Source organism: Callithrix jacchus, chromosome 18, assembly GCF_049354715.1.
Source record: "Callithrix jacchus isolate 240 chromosome 18, calJac240_pri, whole genome shotgun sequence".
NCBI classification, from domain to species: Eukaryota; Metazoa; Chordata; class Mammalia; order Primates; family Cebidae; genus Callithrix; species Callithrix jacchus.
Genome location: NC_133519.1, coordinates 14,457,378 through 14,479,738, shown reverse-complemented (window position 1 = coordinate 14,479,738; position 22,361 = coordinate 14,457,378). Strand labels below are relative to the sequence as shown.

The following is a 22,361-nucleotide window of genomic DNA, read 5'->3' as shown; positions in this document are numbered from 1 at the left end:
GGGAGACTGAAGCAAGAGTGTCACTTGAGCCCAGGAGTTCCAGGCTGCAGTGAGCCATGATCATGCCACTGCACTTCAGTCTGGGTGATAGAATGAAACCCTGTCTCTTAAAAAAAGAAAAAAAAATGAAATTTGGAAAGCACAAATTTTAAAGATATTAAATGAAAATCACCTGTAATTTCACTACTTAGAGGCAACCATTGCTTTTTATTTTTGTTTTTTGTTTTTGAGACATAGTGTCACTCTGTCTCCCAGGCTGGAGTGCAATGGCACAATCTCAGTTCACTGCAACCTCCACCTGCTGGTTTCAAGCGATTCTCCTGTGTCAGCCTCCTGAGTAGCTGGAATTATAGGAATGAGCCACTGTGCCCGGCCCAGCTGTTCTACTTTTATATGTGTTCCAAAAAAAGAAAAAAAAGAAAGTTAACTGAAAACATAATTTTAGTGGTCACTTTTACTCTAGTGAATAGATATATAACTTATTTAAGTATTCCCACTTAAGTACTTTTAAATTTTTTGCTATTATAAATAAAATTACATATCTTGGTGTGTAACTGATGATGGGCTGGGGTTGGTGGCTCATGCCTGTAATCCCAGCACTTTGAAAGGTTGATGCAGGAGGATGATTTGAGCCCAGGAGTTTGAGACCAGCCTGGGCAACGTAGGGTGACCCCATCTCTACAGCAAATTAAGAAATTAGCCAGGTATGGCCAGGTGCAGTAGCTCACACCTGTAATCCCAGTACTTTGGGAGGCCAAGGCAGGTGGATCACCTGAGGTCAGGAGTTCAAGACAAGCCTGGCCAACATGGTAAAACCCCATCTCTACTAAAAATACAAAAAATTAGCTGGACTTGGTGGTGAATACCTGTAATCCCAGCTACTCGGGAGGTGGAGGTTGCAGTGAGCCGAGATCACACCACTGTACTCCAGCCTGGGTGATAGAGTGAAACTCCATCTGAAAAAAAAAAAGAAATTAGTCAGGCATGGTGGTACACACCTCTGGTCCCAGCCACTCAGGACTGAAGCAGGAGGACTGCTTGAGCCCAGCCATTCGAGGCTGCAGTGAGCTGTGATCATGCCACTGCTCTCCAGCATGGGCAACAGAGCAAGACTCTGTTTCAAAACAAAAAAAAATATTTTTTTAATGACCATGATTATGTATTATAAAATTGACTCTAGTTAGTTATGTTGTCCACGGTTTTCTTCTTCAAGGTGTTTCCTCCATTCAGACTTCTTCCAGAGAAAATGACACTGATTCCAACAAATATGATGCAGGTAAACTTAAAGGCAGAAAAATAAGATTTACATTTTATCTTTAGTTCTCTCTCTCTCTCTCTCTCTCTCTCTCTCTCTCTCTCTCTCTCTGTCACACACACACACGCCCCTCTTCCTATTGATCTCTTATCTACTCTGATATTTTCAGTACTTCCATTTCTTCTGCATTTGAGTTGATATGGGATATGTTATTCAAGAAATGGGAGATGAAGAAGTCAAGTTTCTTTGACAAAATTTTGGGAAAAGACACATGATTTCTCCCTCATGTTCTAGGCATTCAGTGGTATATTTAAATTCCAGGTAATGTCTGAAGGTGGTCCCCAGCCCCAATCCATCATTCATTTCTCCATCAGTAATCAGACTGTGGCTGCTGTTAATAGGAGGGGGCAAGTTACAGGGAAGACGGTTGGCACAGCTGTGGTTCATGGCACCATGCAGACAGTAAATGAAGATACTGGCAAAGTCATTGTGTTTTCCCAGGTATTGGTTATTTGCACTGCTCTGCTTCTACTCTTCTATCCAGGAACCATATTGGGTGAGATGGGGAGGGGGTGGGAATGAGGAGGGTGTCAGCAGCCCAGGAAAACCCTTTTAGTGCCCCCATCTGGCATTCTGTCAACCAGGCATGGAAAATATTTCATCTTTAGTTAAAACTCCACAGAGTACTTGGCATTGTTATAAGATATGGTCCCCGTCCTTAAAGAATTCTTTGAAGAAGAGAAAAACAAATACATCTATCTAATATGTTTTTTTCAAATGTTTGTTATACATAATAACATGTATTTATGGGGTATATGAGTTATTTTGATATAGACATACAATGCATATTAATTACCTCAGGGCAAATGGGTTATCCACCACCTCAAGCATTTATCCTTTTTATGTTACAGACAATCCAATTTTACTCCCTAGTTATTTTTAAATAATAAGTTATTGTTGACCATAGTCATCCTGTTGTGCTGTCAAATACTAGATCTTATTCATTCTATCTAACTATATTTTTGTACCCGTTAATCATCTCCATTTCTCCCCTACCCACCCACTACCGTTTCCAGCCTCTGGTAACCATCATTCCACTCTTTATGAGTTCGACTGTTTTAATTTTTAGCTCCCACAAATATATAAGTGAGAACATGTGAAGTTTGTCTTTGTCTTTCTATGCCTGGCTTATTTCACTTGACATAATGATCTCTAGTTCCATTCATGTTGTTGCAAATAATAAGATCTCATTCTTTTTATGGGTGAATAGTACTCTGTTGTATATATGTACCACATTTTCTTTATCCATTTGTTTGTTGATGGACACTTAGGTTGCCTCCAAATCTTGGCTATTGTGAATAGTGCTGCAATAAACATGGATAAGATTTTTTACTGAATGTCAAAAACAGTAACAAACCGGTTATCATAAGGATCTCTATCCACCCCACAGAAACTCCCTGTTAGCCTAAGCTTGCTCTCTACCCTGTTGAGCAGGATGAAGTACAGATTGAAGTTGTTCAGCTAAGGGCTGTTAGGATCCTTGCAGCTGCAACTCGGCTCATCACAGCTACCAAGGTCAGTATAATGGCTGTGTTCAGGGCTCATTATTCTGATAATTGCAGCTGGGCAGGATACATAGCACAATGCCACTATTTCTTTTCAGATGCCAGTTTATGTCATGGGAGTTACCAGTACCCAGACCCCTTTCTCCTTCAGCAATGCTAATCCTGGGCTCACATTCCACTGGTCTATGAGCAAAAGAGATGTATTGGATCTAGTGCCCAGGCATTCAGAGGTAAGAATTTATCTGTTTATTATGTTAGCATAGGGATCTTGACATTAATTTTATTTTATTATAAGGTTTTTTTTTTTTTTTTTTTTTTTTTTTGAGATGGGGTCTCTCTGTCTCCCAGGCTGGAATGCAGTGGTATCATCTTAGCTCACTGCAATCTCTGCCTTCCAGGCTAAAGTGATCCTCCCACCTCAGCCTCCCAAGTAGCTGGGACTACAGGCACATGCCACTATGCCTGGAAAATTTTTTTGTATATTTTTGTTGAGATGGGCCTTTTTTGCCTTGTTACCCAGGCTGTTCTCAAACTCCTGAGCTTAGGTGATCCACCCACCATGGCCTCCCAAAGTGCTGGGATTACAGGCATGAGCCACCACTCTCAGCCTATCATAAATTTTAGACTGATTACTCACTCTCTAAACTACACAATATTATTACTTATTTACTTTACCTATTGTTCTCTGAACTCTGGAAACCTGCAAAGCAATAAGAAATCCAAATTTGAGTATGTAGATAATACTGTATGATTTTTTTATTTTTATTTTTTTGCTGGAAAGAGCTCTCAAAAGTGATCTTTAATATTGTATTTATTATATAATGTTATTGTAATAATGTATTTGTGAGCAGATGACTGTTAGATGAGTAACACTATGAATATAAAGTATATATGCATAGAGTTTAAATATATAATTTTTACCGTTTTATGTTGAAACACATTTGATTATATTCATAATCATGTTTGTGGTACATGATGGGTGATTACATTAACAGTTAGAAATGTGGAGGGCTACAGATGGCATTGCTCTGTTTAGCACATTCCTGGCCTACCCTACTTAGAACTAGGGAAGAACTGTATCCCCATGTCAGGCACTGCGGGTACCGTGGGGCTATAGTTGCCTACCAACTGGCAGCTGATTCTTGACTGGGTGTCTTATATCAATGACAAATTTAAAAAGAGTGATTAATTAAAAGGCTGGGTGCCGTGGCTCACTCTTGTAATCCCAGCACTTTGGGAGGCCAAGGCGAGCAGATCACTTGAGGTCGGAAGTTCAAGACCAGCCTGACTAACATGAGAAACCCCATCTCTACTAAAAATACAAAAATTAGCCAGGTGTGGTGGCACATGCCTGTAATCCCAGCTACTCAGGAGGCTGAGGCAGGAGAATCACTTGAACCCAGGAAGTGGTGGAGTCAAGATTGCACCATTGCCCTCTAGCCTGGGCAATAAGAGCGAAACTCCGTCCCCCCCAAAAAAAGAACAGTGATTAATTAAACTGCCCCTCCATGGTTCCCTTTGGTATCTAGTGGGGTTGGCTCCTGCCAGTTCACTACCTGCTGTGTCTGGAACCACAGAAGACCTCGGGATAGACATCTAGGACATCCACAGTTCAACTTGACAGTATATCTCTCTGAAAAAAAAAGCTTTGATGTTTTGATGTACATAGTATTAAACCTCACACTGAAACCTGAAAAAGAGCAAAAAAAAAAAAAAGTTTGGGAGAAACTACGTAAAGTTTGCTACAGACAAATTTTACCTAGTTCAATGAAACTCACCCAAGGTGGTCTGAGTTCAGTGGCAACAGCTAGGTCTGGGTTTTACCTTAGGAAAAGGGACCTAAAACCATGAGACCCAGCAGGTCACAATTCAGTGCTCATGAGAAAAAGTAATTAGAGTTGTATCTTGGGAGAGAATAGAAGGGTTACAGGAGCTAGAATGAGGAGGATATTTCTGTAGCCAGCTAAAAAGAAAAGAGAACTTTGGAAAAAGTAAAAAATATATATTTGTAATCTTTCTAAAAATATCCTTAACCTATAATTTAGTGGTTAGATCTTCCGTCTGTGACTTCCCGGAGTCTGGTTATACTGGAATTGTGAAAGGTGAATGGAACTGTACTTAGTTTGATACAATTTAGCACAAGGATTGGGCTTTTTTCTTTTCTTTCTTTTTTTTTTTTGAGACAGAGTTTCGCTGTTGTTGCCTAGGCTGGAATGCAATGGCGTGATCTCAACTCACTGCAACCTCCACCTCTTGGGTTCAAGTGATCTCGTGCCTCAGCCTCCTAAGTAGTTGGCATTACAGGTACCCACCACCAAGCTCAGCTAATTTTTTATATTTTTAGTAGAGACGGGGTTTCACCATGTTAGAGACGGGGTTTCACCATGTTTCACCATGCTGGTCTCAAACTCCTGACCTCAGGTGATCCACCCACCTTGGCCACCCAAAGTGCTGGGATTACAGGCATGAGCCACCATGCCCAGCGGGCTTTTTTCTTGAATAACAAACAGGAGTATACGAAAGGAGGGAATGGCCTAGGCCTTGGCCTCTATTCTAGTTCTCCCTTTCTTTAATTTTTTTTAATCTAAAGCATCACTCTTTTCTCCAGCAGAAGAAATAATTGAAAGCCATACAGACTTTTTCTTTTCCTGCCTCAGATCAAGTGTAGGCAAATTGGGTAATGAAATGGGCGATAGTAAAGCCTTTATGATGGCTGGGCGCGGTGGCTCACACCTGTAATCCCAGCACTTTGGGAGGCCGAGGTGGGTGGATCATGAGGTCAAGAGATTGAGACCATCCTGGTCAACATGGTGAAACCCCATCTCTACTAAAGATACAAAAAATCAACTGGGCATGGTGGCACATGCCTGTAATCCCAGCTACTCAGGAGGCTGAGGCAGGAGAATTGCCTGAACCCAGGAGGTGGAGGTTGCGGTGAGCCAAGATCGCGCTATTGCACTCCAGCCTGGGTAACAAGAGCGAAACTCTGTCTCAAAAAAAAGAAAAAAAGAAAAGCCTTCAGGCCTGTAATCCCAGCACTTTGGGAGGCTGAGGTGAATGGATCACTTGAGGTTAGGAGTTTGAGATTAGCCTGGCTAATATGATGTAACCCTGACTCTACTAAAAATATAAAAATTAGCTGGGCGTGTTACCACACACCTGTAATCCCAGCTACTTGGGAGGCTGAAGCAGAAGAATGGCTTAAACCTGGGAGGTGGAAGTTGCAGTGAGCCAAGACCACACCACTACACTCCAGTCTGGGTGACAGAGTGAGATTCTATCTCAAAAAAAATTAAAAGGCCAGGCACAGTGGCTCACACCCATAACCCCAGCATGTGGGAGGCCGAGGCAGGTGGATCACTTGAGCCCAGGAGTTCAAGATCAGCCTGAGCAACATGGCAAAACCCCATCTCTACCAAAGATACAAAAATTAGCTAGGCTTGGTGGTGCACACCTGTAATCCCAGCTACTCAGAAGGTTGAGGCAGGAGGATTCCTTGAACCCAGGAGGCAGAGGTTGCAGTGAGCTCAGATCGCACCACTGGACTCCAGCCTGGACAACAGAGCAAGACCCTGCCTCAAAAAAAAAAGCCTTCACGGGCTGGGGTACATGGCTCACAGCTGTAATCCCAGGACTTTGGGAGGCCAAAGCGGGTGGATCACTTGAGCCCATGAGTTTGAGACCAGCCGCAGTAACATAATAAGACCCCATCTGTAAAAAAAGTTTTAAAATTAGGTAGGTGTCGTGGCACACACCTGTAGTCTTAGCTACTTGGGAAGCTGAGGCAAGAGGATCACTTGAGCCCAGGAGGGTGAGTTTGCAGTGAGCCGCATTTGCACCATGGTACTCCACCCTAGAAGACAAAGTGAGACCCTGTCTGTCAAAAAAAAAACGCACAAAAAAGAAAACTAATTTCATCATTTCTATTCTTCTTTCTTGAAAAAAAAAATTGAGGTTACATAAAAAAGAATCTTAGGGAGGCTTGCCAGAATTGATTGAGCACTACAGAGGTTTACTTTAAGGGTAACTATGCTGCTGGGAACATGAAATCACTAAGAAAACAATCTCTTGTACACTATTTCTCCTCCTCCTGTTCTTCTTCTTCCTTCTTCTTTTTTCTTTGTTTTTATTCTTTCTTTTTTCTTCTTTTTTAATACAAGGTCTTATTATATTGCCCAAGATGATCCCAAACTTCTATGCTCAAGCAATCCTCCTACCTCAGTACCACAAGCAGCTGGGATTACAGGGGTGTACCAATATACCCAGCAGTCTAGTTCTTCTAGAAAGCTATTTTCAGCGTTAGTTTTCCTTATTGTTATAACAAACAAGGAAAGCTTATGCAGGCATTGTGGCATGTGCCTATTGTTCCAGCTACTTGGGAAGCTGAGGCAGGAGGATCATTTGAGCCTAGGAGCTCCAGGCTACAGTGACCCATGACTGTACCACTGCACCTCAGCCTGAGGGATAGAGCGAGATCCTGTTTCTAAAAAACAAGTAGTGCTCACTTTGGCAGCATAGCTACTAAAATTGGAATGATACAGAGAAGATTAGTATGTCCCTTGCACAAGGATGACATGCAAATTTGTGAAGTGTTCTACATTTTTTAAGAGGTAGAGAGAGAAATCAGGGTAGAAAGTTTATTGAAAGGAATAATAACAGAGAACTTCCCAAACCTAGAGAAAGATATCAATATTTAAATATAAGAAGGTTATAGAACACCAAGCAGATTTAATCCAAGTAAGTTTACCTCAAAACATTTAATAGTCAAACTCCCAAAGGTCAAGTATAAAGAAAGGATCCTAAAGCCGAAGGGAAAAGAAACAATATACAAAGGAGCTCCAATATGTCTGGCAGAGGACTTCTCAGTGGGAACCTGATAGGCCGGGAGAGAACAGCATGACATATTTAAAGTGCTGAAGGAAAAAAAACTTTTATCCTAGAATTGTTATGTCCAGTGAAGTTATCCTTCAAAGGAGAAATAGTTTCCCAGAAAAACAAAAGCTGAGGGATTTGATCAACACCAGACCTGTCCTACAAGAAATGCTAATGAGAATACTACAATCTGAAAGAAAAGGACATTAATGAGCAATAAGAAATCTGAAGGTACATAACTCACTGGTAATAGCAAGTACACAGAAAAACAGAATATTATAACAATGTAATTGTGGTGTGGAGTAGAAACTGCTCATATCTTAAGTAAAAAGACTAAAAGATGAACCTACTAAAAATAACTGCAATTTTTCAAGACGAAGACAGTATAATAAAATATAATAGAAATGACAAAAAGTTAAAAAAAAAAAACAGGAGAGATACAGTGTAGAGTTTTTATTAGTTTTCTTTTTCCTGATTGTTAATTTGTGTGTTTGTGCAATCAGTGTTAAGTGTCATCACTTTAACAGGTTATAAGATGTTATCTGTAAGCCTTATAGTAACCTCAAATCAAAAAACCTCCAACAGACTAGGCATGGTGGCTCACACCTATAATGCCAGCACTGTGGGAGGTTGAGGCCGGTGAATTCTTGAGCTCAGGAGTTTGAGACCAGCCTGGGCAACATGAAAAAGCCCTGTTTCTGCCGGGCACGGTGGCTCATGCCTGTAATCCCAGCACTTTGGGAGGATGAGGTGGGTGGATCACCTGAAGTCAGGAGTTCAAGACCAGCCTGGCCAACGTGGTGAAACCCCATCTCTATTAAAAAAATACAAAAATTAGCCAGGCATGGTGGTACATTCCTGTAATCCCAGCAATTTAGGAGGCTGAGGCAGGAGAATCGCTCTAACCCAGGAGGTGGAGGTTGTAGTGAGCTGAAATTGTGCCACTGTATTCCAGCCTGGGCAACAAGAGCAAAATTCCATTTCAAAAAGAAAAAAAGTTAAAAATCTTGTCTCTACAAAAATATAAAAATTAACTGGGCGTGGTGGTGTGCACCATTAGTCCCAGCTATTCAGGAGGCTGAGTTGGGAGGATCTCTTGAGCCTGGGAGGCAGAAGTTGCAGTGAGCCAAGATTGCAACACTGCAACCCAACCTAGGAAACATAGCAAGACCCTGTCTCAAAAGATAAAATAAACTTATAGCTGATAAATAAAAATAAAATGCAAGAAATTAAAATATACCACTGGAGAAAATCACCTTCATAAAAAGGAAAACAGGAAGGAAAGAAGGAAGAGAATACCACAAAACAACCAGAAAACAAATAACAAAATGGCAGGAGAAGTTCTTATTTATCAATAATAAAATTGACCGTAAACAGACTAAACTCTCCAATCTAAAAGACATAGAGTGGCTGGGCATGGTGGCTCATGCCTATAATCCCAGCACTTTGGGAAGGCTGAGTTGGGTGAATCACTTGAGGCCAGGAGTTTGAGACCAGCCTGGCCAACATGTTGAAACCCTGTCTCTATTAAAAATACAAAATTTAGCCAGAAATCACTTGAAGCTAGGAGGTGGAGGCTGCAATGAGCTGAGATCATGCTACTGCACTCCAGCCTGGTCGAAGAGCGAGACTCCATCTCAAGAAATAATAAAATAAAATAAAAGACATAGAGTGGCTGAATGGATTTTAAAAAAAAAAAACAAGATCCAATAATCTGTTGCCTAATAAAAACACACTTCACCTATAAAGACACATATAGACTGAAAATAAAGAGATGGAAAAAGGCATTTCATGTTAATGGACACCAAAAATAAAAGCAGGAATAGTTATACTTACATTAGACAAAACAGATTTCGAGACAAAAACTATAGAAAGAGAGGAAGGTCTTTATATAATGATTAAGGTGTTAATTCAGCAAGATGACATAACAATTATAAATATATGCACACCCAATCCTAGAGTACTCAGATATATAAAGCAAATAATATTAGAACTTAAGGGAGAGGCAGATCCCACAACATTAATAACTGGAGACTTCACTAATCCACTTTCAGCATTGGACAGGTCATCCACGCAGAAAATCAACAAAGGAACATCAGGCTTACTCTGCACTATAGACCAAATGGGTCTAATAGATATTTACAAAACGTTTCATTCAATGGCTGCAGAATACGCATTCATCTCCTCAGCACATGGCTCATTCTCAAGAATAGATCATATGATAGACCACAAAACAAGTTTTAAAAATTCAAAAAAATGTGGCCAGTCATTGTGGCTCTCACTTGTAATTTCCAGCACTTTAGCAGGCCAAGGTGACCTGATAGTTTGAGCTCAGTAGTTTGAGACCAGCCTGGGCAACATGGCAAAACCTCATTTCTTCAAAAAGTACAAAAATTAGCTTGGTGTAGTGGCATGCACCTGTAGTCCAAGTTACTCAGGAGGCTAAGGTGGGAGGATCGCTTGAGCCCAGGAGGCAGAGGTTTCAGTGAGCCAAGATCATGCCACTGCACTCTAGCCTAGGTGACAGAGTGAGACCCTGTCTCAAAAAAAAAAAGTCCAAAAAATTCAAGCCAACAGGAGCTATACTGGTGCCCGTGCACTCCAGCCTGAGCAACAAAGTGAGACCCTGTCTCTTAAAAATATATACATTCCAGCCAGGGGTGGTGGCTTATGCCTATAATCCCAGCACTTTGGGAGGCCAACGCAGGTGGATCACCTAAGGTCAGGAGTTTGAGACCAGCCTGGCCAACGTGGTGAAACCCCACCTCTACTAAATATACAAAAATTAGCTGGATGTGGTGGAGGGCACCTGTAATCTCAGCTACTAAGGAGGCTAAGGCAGCAGACTTGCTGGAACTCAGGTGGCGGAGGTTGCAATGAGCCAAGATCACAATATTGCACTCCAACCTGGGCAACAAGAGTGAAACTCCACCTCAAAAAAAACATATATATATATATATATATATATATATATATATATATATATATATGTATGTATGTATATCTGTCCTATACATTCAATAAATAGATTTTTTAATTCAAAAAACTGAAATTATATCAAGTATTTTTTCTAACCACAATGGAATAAAACTAGAAATCAGTAACAAGGAATGTTGGAAACTATACAAACACAGGAGAATTAAACAATATGTTCCTGAATGACTAGTCAGTGAATAAATTAAGAAGGAAATTTGGCCCAGCGCAGTGGCTCACACCTGTAATCCTAGCACTTTGGGAGGCTGAGGCACGTGGATTGCCTGAGCTCAGGAGTTCAAGACCAGCCAGGGAAACATGGTGAAACCCCATCTCTACTAAAATACAAAACATTAGCCAGGCGTGGCAGCGTGCACCTGTAGTCCCAGCTACTAGGGAGGCTGAAGCAGGAGAATCTCTTAAACCCAGGAGGCAGAGGTTGCAGTGAGCCAAGATTGCACCACTGTACTCCAGCCTGGGCAACAGAGCGAGACTCTGTCTCAAAAAGAAAAAAAAAAGAAGGAAATCTTTAAATTTCTTGAAACAAATGAAAATGGAAACACAACAAAACCTATGAGATACAGTAAAAGCAGTACTAAGAGCAAAGTTTATGGCAATGAGTGCCTCCATCAAAAAGAAGTCGAGGCCGGGCACAGCAGCTCATGCCTGTAGTCCCAGCACTTTGCGATGTCAAGGTGGGCAGATCACTTGAGGTCAGGAGTTTGAGACCAGCCTGGCCAACATGGTGAAACCCTGTCTCTACTAAAAATACAAAAAATTAGCTGGGCATGGTAGCGGGTACCCATAATCCCAACTACTCGGGAGGCTGAGGTAGGAGAATTACTTGAACCCAGGAGGCAGATGTTGCAGTGAGCCAAGATCATGCCATGGCACTCCAGCCTGGGCAACAAGAGTGAACTCCAGCAAAAAAAAAAAAAAAAGAAAGAAAAGAAAATATTGAAATAAAAAGCCTAATTATGCATCTTAAAGAACTAGAAAAGCAAGAGCAAACCAAACCCAGAATTAGTACAGGAAAAGAAATAATAAAGATCAGAGCAGATAAATGAAATTGAAATTGAAATGAAAAAGAATACAAAAGATCAACAAAACAAAAAATCCGTTTTCTGAAAAGATAAAATTGACAAAGCTTTAGACAGACTAAGAAAAAGAGAAGACCAAAATAAATAAAATCAGAGGTGAAAAAAGAGACATTACAACAAATACCACAGAAATTCAAAAGATCTTTAAGGCGGCTATGAGCCAATAAATTGGAAAACCCAGAAGAAATGGATAAATTTCTAGATACATACAACCTACCAAGATCTAACCATGAGGAAATGCAAAACCTAAATAGACCAATAACAAGTAATGAGAACAAAGCCATGATGAAAAGTCTCCCAGCAAAGCAGGCCGGGCACAGTGGCTCACAACTGTATCCCAGCACTTTGGGAAGCCAAGGCAGGCAGGTCACTTGAGGTCAGAAGTTCCAGACCAGCATTGCCAATGGTGAAATCTCATCTCTACTAAAAATACAAAAATTAGCCAGGTATTGTGGTAAGCACCTATAATCCCAGGTACTCAGGAGGCTGAAACAGGAGAATCACTTGAACCAGGAGGCAGAGGTTGCCGTGAGCCAAGATTACGCCACTGCACTCCAGCCTGGGCAACAGAGTGAGACTCTGTCACACACACACACACACACACACACACAAAGTCTCCCAGCAAAGCAAAGCCCAGGACCTAATGGTCTCACTGCTGTATTTTACCAAACATTTAAAGAACTAATACCAATCATTCTATAAGGCCACTATTACCCTGATAACAAAAACAAGCAAAGACCTATCAAAAAAAGAAAGCTAAAGGCTAATAATTCTGATGAACATTGATGCAAAAACCCTCACAAAATACTAGCAAACCAAATTTAACAATACATTAAAAAGATTATTCACTCACAAGCTTGCCATAAAAATTTTTTAAAAATTTAAAAATTAAAAATAAAGATTATTCATGGTCAGCCATGGTGGCTCACACCTATGATCCCAGCACTGTAGGAGGTTGAAGTGGGAAGATCACTTGAGCCCAGGAGTTTGAGACCAACCTGGGCAACATAGTGAGACATCGGCTCTACAAAGAAAAGTTTAAAATTTAGCCAGGCATGGTGACATGTGCCTGTAGTCCTAGCTACTTAGGAGGCTGAGGTGGGAGGATCACTTGAGTCAGGGAGATTGAGGCTGCATTGAGCCATGATTGTGCCACTGTACTCCAGCCTGGGCAATAGAGCAACAACCTGTCTCAAAACAAAAACAAAAACTAAAAAAATGATTATTCCTTATGACTCCATAGGACTCATCCTAGGGATGCAAGGATGGCTTACCATATACAAATCAATCAATGTGATGTATCCTATTAACAGAATGAGGGACAAAATCCCATATCATCTCCAGCCCCAGTGGTTCACACCTGTAATCCCAGCACTTTGGAGGCAAAGAAGGGTGGATCACTTGAGCCCAGGAGTTCAAGACCAAGCTAGGCAACATGGCCAAACCCCATCTCTGCAAAAATTAGCTGGGCATATAGTCCCAGTTACTCTGGAGGATGAGATAGGAGGATCACCTGAGCCTGGGGAGGTTAAGGCTGCAGTGAGTCATAAGCAATACTGCACCCCAGCCTGGGCAACAGAGTGAGACCATGTCTTCAAAAAGAAAAAGAAAAAAAGCCATAATTCATTTCAGTTGAGGCTGAATTTGATAAAACTCAATATCCCTTCATGATAAAACCCCTCAAAAATGGTATAGAAGGAATGTACCTCAACACAATAAAAACCATATATGACAGACCCACAGCTAGTATCATACTGAATGGGAAAAGCCTTTAACATCTGGAACAAAACATGGATACCCACTTTTACCACTGTTATTCAACATAGTACTGGAGGTCCCAGCTGCAACAATCAAGAGAAGGAAATAAAGACCATCCAAATTGGAAGGAAAGAAGTCTAATTATCCTTGTTTGCAGATGATATGATCTTACATTTGAAAAAATCTAAAGATTACACCAAAAAACTATTAGAACTGATAAACCGATTCAATAATCTTGCAGGATACAAAACAACATACAAAAATCAGTAGCATTTTTATATGCCGACAGTAAAGAATCTGAAAAAGAAATTAAGAAAGTACTCTAATTTACAATAGCTACAAATAAAGTATATAGGAATAAACTTAACCAAAGAAGTGAAATATCTCCGCAATGAAACTACAAAACATTGATGCAAGAAATTGAAGAGAGGCCAGACACTGTGGCTCATACCTGTAATCCAGCACTTTGGGAGGCCAAGGCAGGTAGATTAACCTGAGTTGAGGAGTTTGAGACCAGCCTGGCCAACATGGTGAAACCGTCTCTACTAAAAATACAAAAATTAGCCAGGCATGGTGGTGGGCACCTATAGTCCCAGCTACTCAGGAGGCTAAGGCAGGAGAATTGCTTAAATCCAGGAGGCAGAGGTTGCCATGAGCTGAGATAGCACCATTTAACTTCAGCATGGAGGACAGGGCTAGACTCTGTCTCAAAAAAAAAAAAAAATTGAAGAGGACACACAAAAAATGGAAAGGTATCCTATGTTCACAAAAAGGAAGAATCAATATTGTTAAAATACTAATGACATTCTTCACAGAAATAGAAAAAAAAATCTAAAATGTATATGGAACCACAAAAGAACCAGAATAGTCAAAGCCATCCTCAGCAAAAAACAGAATTGGAAGACTTATATTACCTGACTTCAAATTATACAACAGAGCTATAGTAACCAAAACAGCATGGCACTGGCATAAAAACAGACATATAGACCAATGGAACAGAATAAAGAACCCAGAAACAAATTTGTACACCTGCAGAAACTGACTTTTGACAAAGGTGCCAAGAATATACACTGGGGTAAAAACAGTGTCTTCAATCAATGGCGCTGGGAAAACTGGATACTCATATGCAGAAGAAGGAAACTACACCCTTATCTCTCACCATATGCAAAAATCAAATCAAAGTGTATTAAATACTTAAATCTGAGACTTCAAACTATGAAACTATTACAAGAAAACATTGGGGAAACTCTCCAGAACGTTGGACTGGGCAAAGATTTCTTGAGTAATACCCCACAAACACAGGCAACCAAAGCAAAAATGGACAAATGGGATCATATCAAATTAAAAAGCTTCTGGACAGCAAAGGAAACAATCAGCCAAGTGAAGAGAAAACTCACAAAATAGGAGTAAATATTTGCAAACTATCCATCTAACAAAGGATTAACATCCAGTATATAAGCAGCTCAAACAACTCAATAGGAAAAACATGTATGTAACAATCAGATTTTAAAATGGGCAAAAGATCTGAATAGATACTTCTTTTCCTCTTTTTTTTTTAAAGACAGAGTTTTACTCTGTTGCCAGGCTGGAGTGCAGTGGCGTGATCTTGGCTCACTGCAATCTCCAACTATCTGGCTCAAGTGGTTCTCCTGCCTCAGCGTCCCCTGTAGCTGGGATTACAGGCATGTGCCACCACACCCAGCTAAATTTTTTGGTATTTTTAGTAAAGACAGGGTTTCACCATGTTGGCCAGAATGGTCTTGATCTCCTGACCTTGCCATCTGCCCGCCTCAGCCTTCCAAAGTGCTGGGATTACAGGCGTGAGCCACCGGCGTCCAGCCTGAATAGATATTTCTTAAAAGAAGAAATACAGGCCAGGCGAACTGGCCTGTGTGTCGTAACCCCAGCACTTTGGGAGGCTGAGGCAGGTTGATCACCTGAGGTGAAGAGTTCAAGACCAGCCTGGCCAACATTCTGAAACCCTGTTTCTGCTAAAAATACAAAAATTAGCCAGGTGTGGTGGTGCACGCCTGTAGTCCCAGCTATTTGGGGAGACTGAGGCAGGAAAATCATTTGAACCCAGGAGGTGAAGGTTGCAGTGAGCCAAGATAGTGCCATTGCACTCTTGCGTGGGCAAAAGAGCAAGACTATCTCGAAAAAAAAAGAAGACATACAGATGGCAAACAGGCATATGAAACAGGGTAAAAAATGTATATGGAACCACAGGGCGCAGTGGCCCATGCCTGTAATCCCAGCATTTTGGGAGGCTGAGGCAAGCAGATCACAAGGTCAGGAGTTCAAGACCAGTCTGGCAACATGGTGAAACCCTGTCTCTACTTAACAAATACAAAAATAAGGCTGGGCATGGTGGTTCATGCCTGTAATCCCAGAACTTTGGGAGGCTGAGGCAGGCAGATCACGAGGTCAGGAGTTCAAGTCCAGCCTAACCAACATGGTAAAACCCCATCTCTACTAAAAATACAAAAATTAGCTGGGCGCAGTGTGAGATGATTGTAATTCCAGCTACTTAGGAGGGTGAGGCAGGAGAATCTCTTGAACCCAGGAGGTAGAGGTTGCAGTGAGCTGAGATCGTGCCACTGCACTCCAGCCTCAGGGACAGAGCAAGACTCTGTCTAAAAAAAAAAAAAAAAATATATATATATATATATATATATATATATATATATATGTATGTACACACACACATACACACATACACAGAAAAAAAAATTAGCTGGGCAAGATGGTGTGCACCTGTGATTCCAGCTACTCAGGGGGCTGAGGCAAGAGAATTGCTGGAACCCAGGAGGCAGAGGTTGCAGTGAACCAAGATTGCGCCACTGCACTCCAGCCTGGATGAGAGCAAGACTCCGTCTCAAAAAAATTTAAAAAAAAAAAAAGAAGGAAAAGAAAGAGTGCTCAACATCATTGATCATCAGAGAAATGCAAATCAAACTATAATGAAATATCATGTCACCCCAGTTAAAATGGCTTATATCTGAAAGACAGGCAATGAATGCTGGCAAGGACATAGAGAAAAGGGAACTCTCATATACTGTTGGTGGGAATGTGAATTAGTACAGTCACTATGGAGAATAGTTCAGAGGTTTTCAAAAAACTAAATATGGGCCAGGCGCGGTGGCTCACGCCTATAATCCCAGCACTTTGGGAGGCCGAGATGGGTGGATCACGAGGTCAAGAGATCAAGACCATCCTGGTCAACAAGGTGAAACCCTGTCTCTACTAAAAATACAAAAATTAGCTGGGCATGGTGGTGCGCACCTGTAGTCCCAGCTACTCGGGAGGCTGAGGCAGAATTGCTTGAACCCAGGAGGCAGAGGTTGCGGTGAGCCGAGATCGTGCCATTGCACTCCAGTCTGGATAACAACAGCGAAACACCGTCTCAAAAAAAAACAAAAAAAAACTAAATATGGAATAACCATATGATCCCAACAATCCCACTGCTAGACATATACCCAAAAGAAAGGAAATCACTATATCAAGGAGATACCCACACTCTCATATTTATTGCAGCACTATTCATAATGGCCAAGATTTATAAGCAACCTAAGTGTCCATCAGCAGATGAATGGATAAAGAAAATGAGGTACACATATACAATGGAATACAACTTAGCCATAAAAAAGGAATGAGATGGCTGGGCACCATAACTCACACCTGTAATCCTAGCACTTTGGAAGGCCAAGGTGGGAGGATGGCTTGGGCCAAGGAGTTTGAGGCCAAGCTTAGGCAACATAGTGAGACCCAGTCTCTACAAAAAATAAATTTAAAAAAATTTAGCCAGGGTAAGTGGTACATGCCTGTAGTCGCAGCTACTCGAGAGGCTGAGGCAGGATGATCACTTGAGCCCTAAAGATTGAGGCAGCAAAGAGCCATGATTGTGCCACTGTACTCCAACCTGGGCAACAGAGTGAGACCCTGTCCAAAAAAAAAAAAATGAGATCCTGTCATCCTGTTATGTATACAACATGGATGATGGAACTGGAGACATTATGTTAAGTGAAATAAGCCAGGTATAGATAGACAAACTTTGCATGTTCTGACTTACCTGTGAGAGCTAAAAATTAAAACAACTGAACTCATGAAGATAGAAGAATGATGGCTACCAGAGGCTGGAAAGCATAGTGGGTGAGTGGGAGGGAAGTGGGGATGCTTAATGAGTACAAAAATATAGTTAGATAAAATGAGTAAGATCTAGTATTTGATAGCACAACAAGGTGGCTACAGTCAACAATAATTTATTGTATATTTTTAAATAACTAGGCCAGGTACAGTGGCTCATGCCTGTAATCCCAGCACTTTGGGAGGCCAAGGTGGGTGGATCACCTAAGGTCAGGAGTTCAAGACCAGCCTAGCCAACATGGTGAAACCCTGTCTCTACTAAAAACATAAAAACTGACCCAGCAATCCCATTACTGGGTATATATCCAAAGGATTATAAATCATTCTATTATAAGGACACATGCACACAAATGTTCATTGCAGCACTGTTTACAATAGCAAAGACTTGGAACCAACCCGAATGCCCACCGATGATAGACTGGATAGGGAAAATGTGGCACATATATACCATGGAATACTATGCAGCCATAAAAAACAATTAGTTCATATCCCTTGTAGGGACATGGATGAACCTGGAAACCATCATTCTCAGCAAACTGACATAAGAACAGAAAATCAAATACCGCATGTTCTCACTCATAGGTGGGTGTTGAACAATGAGAACACATGGACACAGGGAGGGGAGCATCACACACTGAGGTCTGTCGGGGGGAACTAGGGGAGGGACAGCAGGAGGTGGGGAGGGATAAAATGGGGAGAAATGCCAGATATAGGTGACAGGGAGGAAGGCAATAAACCACATTGCCATGTGTGTACCTATGCAACAATCCTGCATGTTCTTCATGTGTACCCCAAATCTAAAACGCAGTTTATATATATATAAAATTTATATATATAATTTATACATATATATTATATATAATTATAAATTATATATATTATATTGTATATATTATATATAATATATAATTTATATTAATAATATATATATTATATATATATAAATTTTATATATATATAAATTAGCCAGGCATGATGGTAGCCACCTGTAATCCCAGCTACTTGGGAGGCTGAGACAGGGAGAATCGCTTGAACCCCAGAGGCAGAGGTTGCAGTGAGCAGAAATCACACCACTACACTCCGACCTAGGCAACAGAGCAAGACTCTGTCTCAAAATAAAATAAATGAGTATCACTGGATTTTCTGTAACACAGAAAGGATAAATGTACCTGGGCACAGTAGCTCATGCCTGTAATTGCAACACTCTAGGAGGCTAAGGCAGAAGTATCACTTGAGCCCAGGAGTTCAAGACCATCCTGTTTTTAGAGAAAAAAAAAATTTTATTAGCTGGACATAGTGGCACATGCCTGTGGTCTCAGCTACTTGGGAGGATTGTTTGAGCCCAGGAGGTTGAGGCCACAGGAAGCTGTGATTGCACCACTGCACTCCAGCCTTGGCAACGGAGCAATACCTTGTCTCCAAGAAAACAAAAAAGGTTTCAACTTTTAAGTATGCTTGAGGTGATGGATACCCTCTTTACCCTGATGTGATTGTTACAGGTTCTATGCTTGTATCAAAATATCTCATGTACCCAATAAATATGTATACCTACTATGTAGTCACAAAAATTAAAAATAAAAACAAAAAATTAACTGTAATCCCAGCACTTTGGGAGGCTGAGGTGGGGATCGCTTGAGCCTAGGAGTTCAAGACCAGCCTGGGCAACATGGTGAAACACCAGGTATACAAAAAATACAAAAATTATTTTTATTTTTTGGTGTGCCCCTGTAGTCCCAGCTACTAGGGAGGCTGAGGTGGGAGGATCACCTGAGCATGGGAGGTCGAGGCTGCAGTGAGCCGAGATCACATCACTTCTCTCCAGACTGAGGGACTTTTTAGTTTTTATTTTTCCATAAGTTATTGGGGTACAGGTGGTATTTGGTTACATGTGTAAGTTCTTTAGTGGTGATTTGTGAGATTTTGGTGCACCCATCACTTAAGCAGTATACACTGCACCCTATTTGTATTGTAGTCTTTTATCCCTCACCCCCCCCCACCTTTCCCTGACTTTATTTAAACTTTTTTTAACATTAAAAAAGCTGAAAAAAAAAAAGGAAGCACCGTGTTTATTCATGAATATTTCTTAATCTATCCCTTCACTGTCTAGGTTTCTCTACAGCTCCCAGTAGAGCATAACTTTGCCATGGTTGTCCACACAAAAGCAGCAGGCCAGACCAGTATCAAGGTCACTGCTCACTGCATGAACGGTGCCTCTGGGCAGTTTGAGGGGAATTTGTTGGAACTCTCTGATGAAGTACAGATCCTGGTAAGCTCCCAAATCTAAATCTTGTTTTTGTATATCAAGGACAAGAAAGTTATATACTCTTACCATCCACGAAGAGCTTAGTCTGAATAGAGACAGAGAATTGTTAGAGGAATTCCTGGAACAGATTTGTAGTTCCTAGATTTTTATCATTCCTGCTGATTGCTTGTATATAGTTTTGCTTTTTGTTTTTGAGACAGAGTCTCACTCTGTCACCCAGGCTGGAGTGCAGTGGCATGATCTCAGCTCACTGCAGGGTTCAAGTAATTCTCCCTGCCTCAGCCTCCCAAGTAGCTGGGATATAGGCATGTGCCACCACACCCAGATAATTTTTGTTTTCTTGTTTTGAGACAGAGTCTCGCTCTATCACCAAGCTGAAGTGCAGTGGCACAATTTCGGCTCACTGCAACCTCCACCTCTCGGGTTCAAGCAATTCTCCTGCCTCAGCCTTCCAAGTAGCTGGGACTACAGACGCGCACCACCATGCCCAGCTAATTTTTGTATTTTTAGTAGACACAGGGTTTCACCATGTTGGCCAGGATGGTCTCAATCTCTTGACCTTGTGATCCACCCGCCTCAGCCTCCCTAAGTGCTGGGATTACAGGCTTGAGCCACCGCACCCAGCTCAATTTTTGTATTTTTAGTAGAGATGGGGTTTTGCCATGTTGTCCAGGCTGGCCTCAAACTCCTGATCTCAAATGATCTGCCTACTTCGGCCTCCCAACCTGCTGGGATTACAGGCATGAGCCACTGTGCCCAGCTGCTTTTATACACTATTGACATTAGAAACTATTAGTACTTGCAGATGACCAATCTGGGTAGGAAAAAAAAAAAAAAGAAACTGTAGCATACATGCTCCCTTCAACTCCCCATTTCGGGAGCACAGGATATGAACATCATAGTAACTAGAGAGGGATTCATTTCTGATTTGCTCCACCTGACACAGATATTGTAAGTCTATTTTAAATTTTTATTAATTTATTTATTTTTGAGATGGAGTCTCACTTTGTTGCTAGGCTGGAGTGCAGTGGTATGACCTCAACTTACTGCAACCTCTGCCTCCCAGGTTCAAGTGATTCTCCTGTCTCAGCCTCCTGAGTACCTGAGATTATAGGCACGTACCACCATGCCCGGCTAATATTTTTATTTTTAGTAGAGATGAGGTTTCACTATGTTGATCAGGCTGGTCTTGAACTCCTGACCTCAGGTAATCTGCCCACTTGGGCCTCCCAAAGTGCTGGAATTACAGGCATGAGCCACCCAGCCCAGCTGATATAAGTCCATTTAAATATATCCCAGTTAGGAAACAACATTATTCTGGTCGGGTGCAGTGGCTCAAGCCTGTAATCCCAACACTTTGGGAGGCCAACATGGGTGGATCACGAGGTCAGGAGATCAAGACCATCCTGGCCAGCATGGTAAAACCCTGTCTCTACTAAAAATACAAAAATTAGCTGGGCGTGGTGGCATGTGCCTGTAGTCCCAGCTACTCAGGAGGCTGAGGCAGGATAATCTCTTGAACCTGGGAAGCAGAGGTTGCAGTGAGCCAAGATCATGCCACTGCACTCCAGCCTGGGTGATAGAGTGAGACTGTCTCAAACAAACAAACAAACAAAAAAAAAACCAACACGTAATTCTAACTTTCGATAAGGTGTAAAAGTATGAATAGTTTCTACAGATATTCTCAGGCTAAAAGCTAAATGGCCCTGTTGTTTTTAGAATTCAAAAGACAAGTTATCACTTGTATGGGGCAAGTAAGTTTCACTTTCTCTGATTTGGGACTTTTTTTATCTTTTCCTTTTTTATTTTTTCCTTTATTTTGGCTTTGGTTCTCTGATTCAATGTGAAGTAGAGGAAAGAGCACTTTACTACTAGGTGGAAGACCTGGATGGTGTTTCATGCTAATTTAATATTATGGGTTCTTTTTCCCAAACTTCATTTTACCAGAATTAAAATTAGAAATTTCAAACTAATTTTATATCTAACATCTAAGTAATACAGGAGATGTGGTAAGTGTAAACTTTGCTACATGCTCAGTCCCTCAGAGTCAGAAACAGGGCTTATATTAGGTTATATCTTCTAGAATACCTAGATATGTTTTGTTGTTGTTTTTTTTTTTTTTTTTTTTTTTTGAGACAGAGTTTCATTCTTGTTACCCAGGCTGGAGTGCAATGGTGCAATCTCAGCTCACCGCAACCTCCGCCTCCTGGGTTCAGGCAATTCTCCTGCCTCAGCCTCCTGAGTATCTGGGATTACAGGCACATGCCACCATGCCCAGCTAATTTTTTGTATTTTTAGTAGAGACGGGGGTTTCACCATGTTGATCAGGATGGTCTTGATCTCTTGACCTCGTGATCCACCCGCCTCGGCCTCCCAAAGTGCTGGGATTACAGGCGTGAGCCACCGCGCCCAGCCCGAATACCTAGATATGT

The 22,361-nt window shown here is 41.3% G+C and overlaps 1 protein-coding gene and 1 non-coding gene across 9 annotated transcripts in view; both read left to right on the top strand.

The window, feature by feature from the left end:
* The window catches only part of NUP210L (nucleoporin 210 like), a 143,259-nt gene that overhangs the window by 88,107 nt on the left and 32,791 nt on the right, over nt 1–22,361 (top strand). For 7 of the 8 annotated variants that reach the window (XM_035279949.3, XM_035279945.3, XM_035279948.3 and 4 more), the window contains 5 exons: nt 1,214–1,276; nt 1,577–1,756; nt 2,750–2,830; nt 2,919–3,050; nt 19,774–19,932. In XM_035279949.3, coding sequence (XP_035135840.3) covers nt 1,214–1,276; nt 1,577–1,756; nt 2,750–2,830; nt 2,919–3,050; nt 19,774–19,932 — 615 coding nt within the window. The remainder of the gene's footprint in view (nt 1–1,213; nt 1,277–1,576; nt 1,757–2,749; nt 2,831–2,918; nt 3,051–19,773; nt 19,933–22,361) is intronic. The other variant, XM_035279946.3, reaches the window with a different exon arrangement.
* Nucleotides 7,318–7,424, top strand: LOC118149308 (U6 spliceosomal RNA). Its single transcript, XR_004736698.1, has one exon. It is a non-coding gene; the product is annotated as a U6 spliceosomal RNA (small nuclear RNA).